The sequence below is a fragment of the Muntiacus reevesi genome, chromosome 5 (genome assembly GCF_963930625.1).
Source record: "Muntiacus reevesi chromosome 5, mMunRee1.1, whole genome shotgun sequence".
NCBI lineage: Eukaryota > Metazoa > Chordata > Mammalia > Artiodactyla > Cervidae > Muntiacus > Muntiacus reevesi.
In genome coordinates, this window is record NC_089253.1 from 25,260,203 (window position 1) to 25,275,705 (window position 15,503).

Genomic DNA, 15,503 nt, shown 5'->3' on the forward strand with positions numbered 1-15,503 from the left:
GAATGTAGATTTGCATGTATCCAACTAAAAACCATACAATTCATAGCTAACGGCTGTTTGCATGGCATGTACTTACCAGGCTTCTGCAAACAAAACTAACTAGTATGGACAAATCCAGAGTGCATGGGAGCAGTATTTTCTATTCTTTGATTTCTTACCTCAAAGTAGATCCAAGAGTGTTGTGCAAGCCTAATATTTAGATATGCAGTTGACTTTTTAAAGGGTGGAATAGCCTCCTTATTTGTAGGCAGTGATTTACCACTTCTATATTTAGGATACAGGATCCTGTATCTGAAGATATTGGCTATTTTCTTAAAGGTAGAGGAGAATTGGCCCATACCACTTAAAAATCAATATGTATTTATTAATCATAGTTAAAATATATTTGGAAATTAGTCTAATGTGAATGGATAACCCCCATTATAATTTCAGGCAGAAACCAAGTATAACCCTCAGATCCTTGAATCTTTTGTGTTTGTTCAGAAGCCTTCTAGGGGTCTAGAACCCATAGGTTGGACTCTACATACTATATATTTTCATGCCATTTGTTGTTTTACTGTCTCTTAATATAACATCCTTTCCTGAATTCTGATTCAGGTGATTTTAGGTTTTTAAACCTTCAGTTTATGGTTTTTAGACTGTAACAACTGGAAAGAATAGTCTCATATTGAGAACAGTAGTATGTTGTATAATCCATTCTAATCTGCTTCTCTATATAATCCTGCATTTATAGCTTTCAAGAGGAATGAATTCAAACATGTTTGTTTGATTTGTATAATTTTTAATTAGTTACAAAAAGAATATATGTGCTCATAAAACTTCCTGTTTTAATTGAAGTATAGTTGATTTACAATGTTGTGTTAGTTTCTGGTGTACAGCAAAGATAAGCTTTAGCTACTGCAGAGATCTGTAAAGTGAAAAGTGAAAAACAGGGGTAATTCCATTCTCCAGAAACACCCGCGGTTAACAATTTAGTGTCCATGTATCCAGACGTTGGTTTCTCATGCTTCTGCAAGGATTATCATCATTATTGTTGCTTTTATAATAAATTTATGCTATTCGTATTATCTTGCAACTTGCTTTATTTCCTTAATAATAAATGTTGGATATTTCCCCATATTGTACACATAAATGTACTTTATGTTCTTGTCAAGAGCTATATGGTGCTACATTTGGTAGTGATCTATTTAACAAGTCCTCTTTGGATAAATTGTTTCCAAAGTTTTTTCTGTATTCAACAAAGCAAACATACTTATATGTGTATCTTTGCACAGTTGAGCATATTGGTATAGGACAAATTCCTAGAAGAGTAGTTTCTAGATCAGGTGTTGCCAAATGTTCCTCTTAAAAACTTGAATAATTTTGCACTCCGAACAGCAGTTATGGAAATGCCAGTTTCTCTGTAACTTCTGCAAAAGTAGTTATCAGTATTTTTGTGAAAGTCGCTCAGTCATGTCCGACTCTTTGCAACCCCATGGACTATACAGTCCATGGAATTCTCCAGGCCAGAATACTGGAGTGGGTAGCCTTTCCCTTCTCCAGGGGATCTTCCCAACCCAGGGGTATTGAACCCAGGTCTCCTGCATTGCAGGCAGATTTACCAGCTGAGCCACCAGGGAAGCCCATTAGTCTTTTTATTCTTTGCCAATTTTGATGGGCAAAATTGATGTATTTATTGTTTTAGCTCATATTTAGTAAGTATTAGTGGTGGTAAGCATCTTTTTATATTATTAGGCCATCTGTATTGACTCACTGTGCACTGCCTAATATTTTAAGAAAAGCTTAATTACTGGGCTATCTGCTGGTTTTCCTAACAATTATATAACTCTTCTGTGTCATAAAAATATCTAATTAATACCTTATACATAAGCTAAAACTAAACATACATATGTTGTGCGTTTTCTGAAATCATGATTTGTCTGTTTTGTTTTTTATAACCTAGGGCCATGGAGCTATTAAGGGTAAAAGGTCAAAGATCATGGTCTGTTGGACTATCAGTAGCTGACCTGCTTGACAGTATTGTGAATGATAAAAAGAAAGTACATTCTGTATCAGTTTTAGCAAAGGTAATTGCTATTTTCTCATCATAGTTCTAAATATTTATAGTATTAATATAACAAAAAAAGTGCTGTTCACACTGTAACCTGGTGTCTTCAGTATCACCAGCTTTTAGAGTAACACATGGGAGAAGATAGTTTGGTCTAACCCCTATCTTGCTTGGCTATGGGAAATCTGGACTTCTACCAGGTTGCCCTTCACCCCCATTAATTTTTGGAATACCCAAAAAGCATTTATATATTCCATAAACTTCTGGTTGTCATTTATCTCCTCAGCCAGCCAGGTCACCCCAGGCTGACATGCCAACTGGTCTTAGCTGGTCATCAGTCTGTTTCTCCAGTTCAGGTTGTCCTTTACTGCTTTATTCCAAGTATAAAGTCCCTAAAGCATAGCTAAGATGAGGCACAAATGCTTAATCAAATATTCATAAAAACTTAGGAATACTGGAAGGGAAATAAAACATGGAAGGGAAAACTGAAAACAGGTTACCAAATTTGACTGCACTCAGAGCCCATGTTAAGCCCCTCCCCTGGGAATCCACTCTAACAATCTTTTTTCTTTCTTTTTTTTGAGAGTTTGCTTTATTATTATTATTGTTTTGCAATAAAAACAAATAGCTATGCTCTCAGGAAAACAAATTTAAAAAGAAAAAAAATCACAGAAATTTATTAACAGCATTTTAAAATAAGGCTTTTGAAAGATTTATTGAAATAAATTATCTCAGCCTAAACATTTACTCATCACTTTTTCAGTTACTTCTGAACATTCTAAAAGCTTTCTTATGTAAAATATATTTAACTTTGCCAATAATTTTAGATACTACTGGGTTCTTCCCAAAAAGGACTACCATAAAACTATGCTTTCAGACATTAAAGAAAAACTTACTCCAGTAGAACATAAATCTGAACTATGTGACCTGTGCTTGCATATTTCAGATCCTTCAAGTTAAATGCATCAAGGATTTGAAAAAGTTCAGACCTGGGTCTGCTCCAAGGCAGGTGGACACAACATCTTAACTTTCCATGTTTAACTAAACCAACAGGAACAAAGTTATGACAGGGAGGGTCTCCAGGAAGAAAGATATAAAAAATATCTTTTATTTCTTCAATAAAACTCTTCAGAATTTACTCTTCCATTTTGTAAGGCCCACATTTCCTCCAAGGATCAAATCCACAACCTTTGGCATTGCCTAATTTACTTTACCAAGGAGTTAAATCCGTGAACCAAAGCCTGCTGCTTAGCCCTTTCAGTGCTGACCTTCCCCATGTCCAGGAGGGGGAATGGGGACAATGAAATACGGAGAGGGGAGGACAGACACACAGGGTATACCTGTGAGATGCAGGAGCACCAGCGCTAATGGAATAAAGCCAGCTTTGAATAGGGAGCTCAGAAAGTTAGTCCCTGGGACACAACAGGTCACCTCCTTCCACTACGTCCCTGGGCTTTCCCCTCTGTGCTCCAGGCATCAAACCAATGACAGTCTTTTTTCTTTACCTCCAGCTTGTTACCCATATTGCAGGGTGCTAGCTTACTTCCCCATAAAGGGAGTATCTTTGACCAAATTCTTCCCATCTCATAAAAATTTTCTGAAACAGTAACTGGAGTTTAGAAAATAAATGAACAAATTAAAAAAAAATTTCAGCTTATATCACTTTGTAGTGCTAGGACCAGAAAAGGAAGAAAATACCCATATATATGGTATTAACTTTTTTGCAGTGATTCAGCTCTAATCCCAATTTTTTTCTTTTCAGGGATATTATGATATAAATAGTGAAGTGTTTTTAAGTTTGCCTTGCATCCTTGGAACGAGTGGAGTGTCTGAAGTCATCAAGACCACAGTGAAAGAAGAAACAGTGACTGGGAAACTCCAAAGCAGTGCATCCTCCATCCATGGTCTCCAGCAACAGTTAAAACTTTGATTCTAAAGCTCAGAGTTACCTGAAAGGAAAGGTTGTTTAATTTTACCAACACATATATAGAGGGTGGAGAACTTCTGTATCTTACTATTTATCCTTACAAACTGCTTGGTTAAGGTCAGTGATTCTTGGTTGGCTTTTTAATTTAAATCCTTAGGTAGTTAGATGAGAAGGAAAAAAATCTAATTTTCTCTGTTCTTGAAGTCATCTGTACTGTTCTTTAAACCTAAGCAGAGATAAACATTCATCTGCGGTATACATCATTTAAAAATTACGTATCCTCAATTAGCACATTCAGCACTTTGGGAATATTTTAAAAATCATACCTTTTTACAAGAAAATTACCCTTTAACAGTTACAATAAACATCATAAGCTGAAGGCCCATATGTGTTTCAGAATCTGTGGTAGCTCTATGTTAAAGGATCTAGTTTATGCTGTTTACAATTCTTCTTTAAAATAATGTTGGTAAAAAGCATAATAATAAACAATAAAGCATTTTGTTTTCCCTCTTCAAATTAATTAGCTACCAAAAAATGGAAAAGAACTGTACACATACTTTTTTTTTCTTGTACACATACTTTAATATAGTAAAAAGGAAAATGAAAATTTTAAATATATGAACAAGAAGTGTAGTTTAATATCCAGCAGGACTGTCCTTTTCTGCAGTTTTCTATCATCTCTTCTGGGTTATATAAGATTTCCAACATCTCAGGAACACACCATGCCATAAGTAGAGCCATAGAGACATGCATATTTTTATATGGAAATAGGTTATGAATGAAAGCCAAGCATTTACTTTAAAGCTAATATATGAGGCTTTTGTAAAGGCATTGGTCTTACTGGGAAGAAGTTGAATGGGCTGATTGTTCTGAGCATATTCTTTAACTACTCCTGAAGAAATGATTCAGGGTGCATCCTTTAACTACTCCTGAAGAAATGATTCAGGGTGCATCTTTTAACTCCTGAAGAAGTGATTCAGGGTGCATACACTTTGGTGGTGGGTCAATGACATCTTCACGTGTGAAAGGCAGCATATTAGGGATGTGACACCTAACTAACAGCAGCAGCTAGCATCAGCACCCCCAGTATCCCAGGCAGTGTGATAAGCGCTTTATCGTTTTACTCCTCAGGATTTTTTATTAATCCTCACAGTAACCCACTGGGTAGGGACTATTACCATAATCTTGGAGAGGAGGAAATTGAGGTTTAATGGCCAAAATCTCATGACTAAGGGACACTTATCCATACAACCTCTACTTTTTCTAAACTCTAGAAGAGGAAAAAAGCCTAAGAGTCAAAATAGTTAAAACAAGACTCTAAAGCTGGGGTCTGTACTGTTACACTCTTCATGTAGGGGCTTTTTTTCTTCAACATTATTTTTTAGAAACACTGATTCTTTGACTTCCCTTAGCAAATAGCTTGGGAGGCGAGCTGTATGCACTGAAGTAGCTGTTTAGTTATTTAGTCATTCAGATAGTCTAGACTTGGAGCCTGCTATGCACCAGGTGCCGTATTAGGCACTGCAGATACAATGGTGAGCAAACCCTGGACTAGGTACAGGCCCCCATGGTGCTTATAATCTAGTACAGGGACAAATCTCACAAATAAATGTACAATTCCAAGTGTGGTACTGTAATATGAAGATGTCCCAGGTGCTTTGAAAGCATATTATAGGTGAACCTAAGCCTGGTCAGTGAGATGGAAGCCAATGGATTATAAGAGCAGACACATTTTAGGCAGAGAGGAAGTAGTTAAACTAATGCTGATTTAGCATAATAATGGATGCTTATAATGATGAGCTTAAATCATAAAGGAAAGGTGAAATTTATTCAATGTTCCATGTTTAAGAAAAAAGAAAAGTAATATGCTTGGGAAGGTGTAAAAACATTGGACATTTGAAGAAATGAGCATTAGTTCTGTGTAATTTCACTACATGAATAGGTTATTTTGGTGTTAACTGTAACAGTGTATCCTCACTGTCCTTTTGTATGAAATAGGAAAGTAAAACTAAAAGGATCATTGCTTGTGTTTTTATATTAGCCTTTTCTAATACCAGATACCTAATTATGCTCTTGAACAATAACCTAATTACAAGATACTATATAGAGGGGTTGCTAAGAATTAACTGCATTATAAAAAGAACATGTCAGTACAATATTTACTGACTGTACTGTTACTCCAAGAACTGTGTTAGAATGAGTAGTCAAAGGTGAATAATAAAAAATTGGGGGTGGGGTGGGGTGGGGGAGGGAACAAAAAAGCAAAAAAAAAAAAAGGAAAAAAGATGAATAGTTATAGTCCTTGCCCTGCAGAAACCCACAACATAGAAGTAATTCTATTACATATTTTCTTGAGTGTTGAGTATTATAAATCACATATAAGTTAAGTAGTACCACCACCATCTCAGTGTGAATTGGTGATAATTTGACATTCATGATGTTTCTGTTAACTTTTTTTTTCATCTTTCCAAAATCATGCATTCCCTCTACTTGTTGTGGTTTTTAATGGGGCTTGGATTAAAATACTTCTTTGATATTGTAACACATAAATATTTTCCAACTTACATTGTATCAAATAATTATTCTTAAATATCAAAAATAATGAATAAAATAAATTTTGACTTGAAAATTACCAGGAGATTCCTAATTTATTGAGTGGAAGGAAATTTATTCAGATTGAAGAGAAAGATTCTTTCATATGATTTATAAGCCCCCAGGATATTTAGTTACTTCATTTTAAGTGGCTTAATTGCAAAATGAAGAGAATGGATTTTGTTGTTTTCAAACTTCTAAAAATTATTTTTAACAAAGCCTTTCGAAAAATATATAATCTACATTCTTCCAATTGATAAAAGCAGAGTTGCTCTAATTAAAGATGCTTCTGGCTAATAAGCTGTGTCTTTAAGAATAGCTTGAAAACCATATATTTTTAAGTGACAAAGAAGAGGTACAGGGAAGGACAGAATGTCCTATAGTTTCATTTGACTGAAGCTGTATGCTTAACTAGTATATAGTGTCCAAAGAAAGATACCTATTAGAAAAGAATATTTTATGTATGTTCGCAACAATATGTAATGATGCTTTCACGTATCTTCAGTTAGGCCCTCTTTGTTTATGTGACCTTCATTTAGATAACAGTTTAGAAGAAAATTAATACTACAGCCTGTTCCTCAGTACCACGATGCTAAAATTATCCAAATATTCATACTTCACACCCCCTCAAATCCAAGTGCCCTGAATGGCATTGTACTTACAAAACCGGTAGTGAGGTGCAATAATGACTAATACAAATGACCATGAGGAACTTCTATGGGTAGTAGAAATTCAGTTCAGAGTACCTACTCTTGAGCGCGCATGCCCGCATGCCCTGCGTGCCGACCGCTCGGGACCTCGCCCAGTGAGGCCCAAAGGCCCGCAGTTTGGCCGGCCGTGTTCCTCTCCGCGGCGCCCACTGGGGAGGACATATAAGAAATTTGCCTGAGACAGCTGTTCAGAATGGACCTGGAGGAGGCTTATTTGTGCACAGAGATACTCCTGAGAATAACCCAGTAACTCCATCTGATTTCACACCAGAAAACTGTAAGAGGATAGAGGCCATTTTGAAAAACTTCCCAGAAGGTCCTAAGGCAGCAGCTGTGCTTCCAGTTCTGGATTTAGCCCAGAAACAGAATGGCTGGCTGCCCATCTCTGCTATGAACAAGGTTGCAGAAATTTTACAAGCACCTCCAATGAGAGTGTATGAAGTAGCAACTTTTTATATAATGTATAATCGAAAGCCAGTTATAGCACATATCAAGTCTGCACTACTACGCCTTGCATGCTTCGAAACTCCCAACAGGATACTGGAGGCCGTTCAGAAAAAACTTGGAATAAAGGTTGGAGACTACACCTGACAAACTTTTCACTCTTATATAAGTGGAATGTTTAGGGGTCTGTGTAAATGCACCAATGGTTCAAATAAATGACAACTACTATGAGGATCTGACACCTAAGGATATTGAAGAAATTATTGATAAACTCAAGGCTGGCAAAATCCCAAAACCTGGGCCAAAGAGTGGACGCTTCTCCTGTGAGCCAGCTGGAGGTCTTACCTCTTTGACTGAACCACCAAAAGGACCTGGGTTTGGTGTGCAAGCAGGCTTTTAATTTATATTCAACTGTAAATATGTCAGTGGAGAAATAAAATATGAATTTCCTATCTACCTACATTTTTTATATTGTTCATTTCCATCTGTGTACACATTGCTTGTAACCTAGCAACTGAGAGCTGTTAAGTATCATGTCAGAACTTCAGAGCACCATTTTCAACTGCCTGTTCACTTTCATCAATATTAGGGTGCTGTAAAATAAAAATTCTGTCAAATTTCAAAAAAAAAAAAAAAAAGAGTACCTACTCTTGCACTGTACAAGACCATGAGGATCTGAAGCTGAGCCTGATTTCAAAGACTTGGATTTTGATAGTGGACAGGCTGGTACACACAACAAGTCTAAGGAAGAAGTTAGCCTGTATTATCATCCATGTCGGGCACAGTGGAATTCTGACCTAAGTGAATGGTCTCTTGTAAAGAAATTACTGCCTGACTTCCTGTGAAATGAGATCTCTGCACTTTGCCCTTGTGAATGTAATATGAAGCTTAAAAATGAAAAACAACCTGACAACCAGAGAGACCCTGGGCATCGCCTAATGCAAGCCTTTCCTCTTGGAGTTGGAAAAAACAAGCCCGAGCCAGCCGTGCACTTGCCTGCAATTATCAGAAGGCTAAGGCAGTGGCAGAACAGTTTTCTGACTCCAGTCCAGTCTTCCCACTTGACGCATCAGTCATTAAACCTCACCGGAAAGGCAATCCTACTTTTTACCCTCCCTGCACCTGCTCTTTTAGTGTGAGGGCAACTGTGAAAGAGCTGCCGATCCTATTATCCCGGCTCAGCAACTCTACCCTCGGAACGGGATTCCCCGGACCTGACCTAGGCCGTCAACCCCTACCCACGGCCGACCTCGGAAGTGACGTAAGGGAAGCGGAAGCGCTGGCGTGGAGGCAGACTTCCTGTTGCTAGAGGCGGGGGGGTGGGGGGCTGGCTCGTCTGTGTGCGGTTGTGTGGGGCGGCCTGGGGCGGCCCCGGAGCGGCTGACCCTCTGCCTGCAGGGACTGGAGTCGCGAGGCGGCGGCCATGGCGGGGTCGGAGAGCCAGCTCAAGAAAATGGTGTCTAAGGTGAGGCTGCGGCGCGCTCTCCTCTCGGCGCACACCCACCACTCCCCCCCGCGCCGCCAGGGCCTGCCCGACCAGCCCAACGAGCCCCCCAGGCCGGCCCGAAGTCCCGGGCCTCCCCTTGGCCACCTATGCTGCCGCCCGCGCCAGGATGCCTGTCGCCCGGGGCCGGAGTCCCCGGGCCGGGGCCGACGGGGGGCGGCGACGGTCAACAATGGAGCGGAGCCGAGGCCGCCTGCCGCCTGCCACCTGCCGCCCGCCCTCCTCTTTTCGGGGAGAGAGTTTGGAGCAGTCTGTGGGGCAACATAGTTTTCATCAACAGAAGGAGGGGGTTGTACTTAAAACTCGGTCTTGGGCACCCCTTCCTTCATGTCCCAATGCAGGGCTCTTCATTCTTATTCGCCCTTCCCTCCCAGCTTCCTGAGGTGGTGTCCTTTTCAGTTTGTATTCCTCACGCAGCTCAATAGCCCACCCCGCGGTTGGTTGAATTGGCTCAATTATAAATGGAAACGTCCTGAGAAGCTCATTACCTCGGGTGAAATAGAATTCCATTATCATTCCAGGGTGTTTGATTTGCTCAGAGTGACTCCCTTTTAATTTTATGTTGCTTATAAAGCCAGTTTATTTACTTTGAAATTTTTAATCTAAATAGTTCAAGACTGGTGTGGGTTTGTTTTTTGGTTTTTTCCCTTTTTTAAAAAAGTCTGTAGGCATTTTGTATTTAAAGCTGTGAATTAGTTTAACAACTAAAAATATGGCACCTGATACCAGAGTGAATTGGGTGCTTTTTGCTTTGTTTGTTGCTTTGTGTTATTTTTTCAATTTATCAAAGCTAATTAATGGGAATAAGATGTATGTGAAATGGTTGAGAGTTGAATATTCTCCAGTTAAACAGGTTTAGCTTTAGATACTTTTGTCAAAATAAGAGTGGTAGAAAGTGAAATAGTTTAAAACAACTTTCAGTATTATTAAAACACATTATTATGTGTAAACTTATTTCTCTGAAAATATACTTTTTCGCCCAGTAAAATCATCCCTATAGTCTTTGATTGAAGAGCAAATAATCTCTAAGGAGAAATTGATGGTTTTTGAAATAAAGCTACTCTTTGATTTTTCTAATCATATCTTCTAGGCTTCTGATTTTCTTTCTTTTTTTCTAATTAAAATATAGTTGATTTTCTTTTGATAGAGTAAACTTACCTTTAATTGCAGAGGAAGTTTTAGGGAGCCTTAGAAAGCTGTGGCCTGGATCTATGTTGTAGCATTTAATTTTTCGAAGTATGTTATTTTATATACTATGTAACTGAAGGGTGTCTGTTCCATACCATTTTAAAAAATCTTAATTGATTGCATTGCCCTTAAAGTCTATTCCTTCATGTATGTGTATCAAAGTTCCTATATATAAGGACAAGAGTATTCAAATATTGGTTTGGAATTTTAGAAACCATAATTAAGTTTCCTAAACTTTCTGTTGAGGAGCCTGCCTTCGAAGACAGAGGCAAGACATCTTTAAAAGATATTTTATACCTACGCCTGCCATCTCCTCCCTCCATCCTCTTTATATCCTCAGAGCAAAAAAGGACATAATTTGGTGGAAACCAGCATAATACTGTAAAGCAATTATCCTTCAATTAAAAATAAATAATTTTTTATAAGAAAGGACATAGAGCAGAGGTGGGAGAGAACATTTGTCTCTCATCTGGTTCTTGACCCAATACCTGAAATATTGAGTCTCTTACAAGTGGTGATGTCACTTCTGATTACTGGCCTCTTTTCTGTCCAGCTTGTTCATAGATAGATATGTAGATATGTAGGAGTAGTAAGTAGGATAATAGAAGCTATTTGTGGAGTCCTTTCCTTCTGGTGGAGGATTATCTTCAGTTGTTATCCTTTCAGTTGGATGTGGCCCAATGAAGGAATTGGTCGCCACGACCTGGGACACATTGCTAGGGTGATGGCCCTTTACTCTTATCTGATTGTGGGACTTCATCACCCATCATATTACTTTGGGCTAACTGCTTTGACTTATATATTTTTTGAAGTATAATTGACATACAACATTATATTATCTTTTTATATATTACTACCGTTATTTTTTTTCCTTAGAGCAACTTTTAGCTTCCAACTTAGATATAGCTTTTAGTTTAACATCCTCCTCTGTCATCATCTTTGTAATTAAGAGAGGTATATCTATACTGTTGGTCCATCTTGCTTTACACAAATTATTTAGATTTTTCATACAGACAACTATCTGTATTCTTTCATGCTGTATGTAACAGCATTCCTGTCGGTGGAGTCACTACCAACTAGTTAGGAGAGAGCTGATACATTAGCGATTGTAATGCAGTTCACACTGTTTTGTTAGATTCTAGGGATACAATAGTGAACAGATAGAAAACTCTATACCTGTGGAATTTAAATTCTCATAGAAGGAATAAACAACTCAGTAAGTTCATTAAGTAACATGTTGGAGGATGTTAAGTGCTTTGGAGAAAAGTAAAGCAAGAAAGGGCGATAGTTCTCAAATGTGAGGATAAGATAGGTTGCAGTTTTATAGACAGTAAAAGAAGGCCTTCCTGAGGTCTGTTTGATCAGAGACCCTGAAAGCCGTGAGGAAGCAAACTGGAGCAGTCTGGAGTAAGAATATTCCAGGAAGAAGGAAAAACAAGCTCAAGGGCCCTCTCGTCATGCATGATAGAGAAACAGCAAAGGAACCTAAAAGGGCTGGACTGGAGTGAGGAAAGGGAAACAGTGCTGGTAAATAAAGGAGTGGTAGATTTTGGAGGGTCTTGCAGGCCACCATCAGCGTTCTGGCATGTCCTTGCAGTGTGGTGGGGCTGTTTTAACAGTATAGCTCAAGCTGCTAGACCATAGGGGGTTCAGTAGAGTGGAGGGATAGCCACCTCTAAAAAGGCTGCTGTATAATAATAACCTAAATGTGGCTATGAAGGTAGTGAGAAGTGATCAGATGCTGGAGAATTCTGAAGGTAGAACTAAGAATTTCCTGACAGACTGACTCACTGTGGATGTGTAGGAAACCAAGGCATCCAGGATAATGTTGAAGTTTTTGTGCTGAGCATCTAGAAGGACATGGATGTGGAAGAATGTAAGAGGTGTAGATGGAGAAGGCTATGGCAGCCCACTCCAGTACTCTTGCCTGGAAAATCCCATGGACGGAGGAGCCTGTTAGGCTGCAGTCCCTGGGTTCTTGAAGAGTCGGATACGACTGAGTGACTTCACTTTCACTTTTCACTTTCTTGCACTGGAGAAGGAAATGGCAACCCACTCCAGTGTTCTTGCCTGGAGAATCTCAGGGATGGGGGAGCCTGATGGGCTGCCATCTGTGGGGTCGCACAGGGTCGGACACAACTGAAGCGACTTAGCAGCAGCAGCAAGAGGTATAGAATTGGGGGGAAGACAAAGGGTTCAATTTGATCACGTTATGTTTGACTTTCATTAGATATCAAAGTGGAGATATCAAATTGGATATACATGTCTGGAATTCAGGAAAGTGGAATTTTTAAATTTGGAAGTTATCAGTGTATAAATGGTATTTTAAGCCATGCATGGAGGTCAACACCTGAGTAAGAAGAGGACCAAGGACTGAGCCCTGGGGCTCAGTGATATTAAGATCAAAGGTTAGGAGAAGAGAAAGAACCAGCAAAAACACTGAGAAGGGGCAGACACAGAGAAAAGGAAAGAAAATGTTTTGTTTCTCTTTTTATTTTTTTTTAATGTCGAAGAGTCCTTTTTTTCCTGAGAGTTCTTATTTCATCACTACAATATCATTTCTTCTTTCTTTGAATTTTTTATGCTGATTGTTTTTGAAGTTTTCTTCTGTTTCTTGCATTTTTATTCTTAAAAGTGAAAGTTGCTCAGTCCTGTCCAACTCTGCGACATACATGGACTATACATTCCATGGAATTCTCCAAGCCAGGATACTGGAGTGAGCAGCCTTTCCCTTCTCCAGGGGATCTTCCTAACCCAGGGATCGAACCCAGGTCTCCTGCATTGCAGGGGGATTCTTTACCAGCTGAGCCACAAAGGAAGGCCAAGAATACTGGAGTGGGTAGCCTATTCCTTCTCCAGCGGATCTTCCTGACCCAGGAATCAAACCGGGATCACCTGCATTGCAGGCAGATTCTTTACCAACTAAGCTATCAGGGAATACCCATTTTTATTTTTAGTTCCTTCTTTTCTGTTTGTTTAGGTCTGTGACATGCTTCTTAGAGACTTTCTTTTTGGGATAGCTGACTGTTCTTTTTAAGAGAGAAGCACTAAAAACTGATCGAAAGCTTTGTATGCATGAGTGGAGCTTCAGGGTGTTGTGAACACATGGGGATTTCCGTTTTCTAGTTTGCTCAGAGCTGAAAGCAAGGTTCCTAGGTTTCCTGGACTTGAGAGGTACAAGGCAGGAGTATGAGAATACAATACAGCACATGATAAATTGCGAAAGAGGTGGTATTGACAGTAAATGCTGGAGCGGGAGCGATCCATATGGGCTAAAGGGAAGTCTGGGAAAGAATTCATAGATAGGGAAGGAGATGTGAGGTAGGTCTTTGACAATGAGATTTGATTTGGTGGAGACCATATTTTAAGTTGGAAAAAGAGCTAAAATGAAGGTAAAGCTTTGAAGAGGTGACAGAGAAAGCTACTGAGGTTCTTTCAGTCTTTCTTTAATTGTTATTGATTAGTCAGAACCATTATACTTTAAAGGAAAGTGCTGTTAAGAAAACAGTTTTAAGAAAATTAAACTAGCAGTATAATTTGTGCATTGGTTTTAAACTAAACTTTTTATTTTCCTTTTCAGTACAAATACAGAGACCTAACTGTACGTGAAACTGTTAACGTTATTACTTTATACAAAGATCTCAAACCTGTATTGGATTCATATGGTGAGTTTATGTATAAAAATATCAAGTCAAAGTTTACTTTTTGTTAATAATTGTAGGTTTTCTGTTTTCCTTTTAAGTCTGTTGGTTTTTCCCATTATAGGACTGAGCCTTCACCTAAAAATGGTGTTGGGGGGATAGGAAATTACAAGATTTAATAACATCTTATATTTGTTTAGTAATTTTAAGTTTTAAAATACTATAACAAAAACAGTGCAAATTTAGACCAAATGTTACAGATAGTTTAGTCCATCATTTCCAGAAATAGTATCACTAGTTGCGAAGAATGTTGCTTTGCGGGTGGGGAGATGGAGGGGATTCTGTGGTTAAGTTTGAATACTTACAGATTAAACAAAATTAAATAAATTTCTTTGAAGCAAAATTTCTCAGAACCTGTAATATGTTTATGTATTTTGCTTCACCAAGAGGGGAGAGAAGATAATACATTGTTCAGTATATTCTAGAGTTAATTAGTGAACCATTTTTTCTCTCTAGAGCATCTCTTTATATTCTTAGGAACACATTTTGTAAAATTATATTCTAGACTTTTCTTTTCATTTTATAGATGAAGAAAGCACTTTAAAACTGTTGTCCTTAATTCTGAGAGTGTGAAGGTGATGGTTTGTGTCCACCCTCTAATTGAGATGAAGTTGTGATTTAAGTTAGAAATGACAATGAAAACACTTTCTCCAGGTGTTTTTTAATAGTCTTTTTGGCCCCACCAATCCTAGCATAATCTCTCCAACCCTGTCTCCTTGTGGACAGTGTGCCAGGGCCAAGGGAAACCATGCTGCCGTCTGCCTGTTGTGAGGCCCCTGCAGTGAGTGCAAAGGGCCGAGATTTGTAGCTGAGACTCTTGCTCTGAACTCCACTCACCCCAGGGGCTTTGTAAACAGGAGCCTGGTGGAGAGGTGGGAGGCAGCAGAGGGGGAATCAGTCATGAATTTCCTGAACAACAGTCATGAACCAGAAGTCCTCTCCCACACTAGGACACAGTTCTCCCTCCCGTCCACGTACAGCACTGTGGTATTTAGATCTGCAAGAAAACTCATCTTGCAAAATTAGAGTTACTTTTAAAATGGCTTCTCTGGGGGAATAAAGTGACTAAGGCTAGAAAGTTATGGTAAGTGTGTAGTTTTTATTAAATCCTGAAAGAATAAATGATCAAAATTGACAAAGACTGCAGCCTTGTTGAACACATCTTATATAGCTTTGTGTGACTGGACCAAGTCTAAACCATTGTCATCAACATGCTTTTAGAGTAAATATAAACCAGAATTTAATGTAGTCTTTTTAAAACATAAAACCAGAGTAAATTACATGACAGGCTGTAAGTGTCAATAGTAGATAAAGGAACTGAGGTCAACAGTATAGTTCTGTATTCTTGTACTGTACTTTATAGCCTTTTCCCATATAGTACAGTGTTAAT

The 15,503-nt window shown here is 38.6% G+C and overlaps 2 protein-coding genes and 1 pseudogene across 6 annotated transcripts in view; all 3 read left to right on the plus strand.

Moving 5' to 3' along the window:
• Positions 1-6,606, plus strand: part of UEVLD (UEV and lactate/malate dehyrogenase domains) — a 54,367-nt gene extending 47,761 nt beyond the window's left edge. For all 4 annotated transcript variants that reach the window (XM_065937262.1, XM_065937265.1, XM_065937263.1 and 1 more), the window contains 2 exons: positions 1,943-2,066; positions 3,810-6,606. In XM_065937262.1, coding sequence (XP_065793334.1) covers positions 1,943-2,066; positions 3,810-3,977 — 292 coding nt within the window. In that variant the 3' untranslated portion in view covers positions 3,978-6,606. The remainder of the gene's footprint in view (positions 1-1,942; positions 2,067-3,809) is intronic.
• A 664-nt stretch (positions 6,607-7,270) lies between these two features.
• LOC136169211 (NADH dehydrogenase [ubiquinone] flavoprotein 2, mitochondrial pseudogene) lies at positions 7,271-8,938 on the plus strand (annotated as a pseudogene).
• Positions 8,939-9,027: 89 nt separating this feature from the next.
• The window catches only part of TSG101 (tumor susceptibility 101), a 41,437-nt gene continuing 34,961 nt past the window's right edge, over positions 9,028-15,503 (plus strand). For both annotated transcript variants that reach the window (XM_065937268.1, XM_065937269.1), the window contains exons 1-2: positions 9,028-9,185; positions 13,993-14,077. In XM_065937268.1, the coding sequence (XP_065793340.1) occupies positions 9,144-9,185; positions 13,993-14,077 (127 nt within the window). In that variant the 5' untranslated portion in view covers positions 9,028-9,143. The remainder of the gene's footprint in view (positions 9,186-13,992; positions 14,078-15,503) is intronic.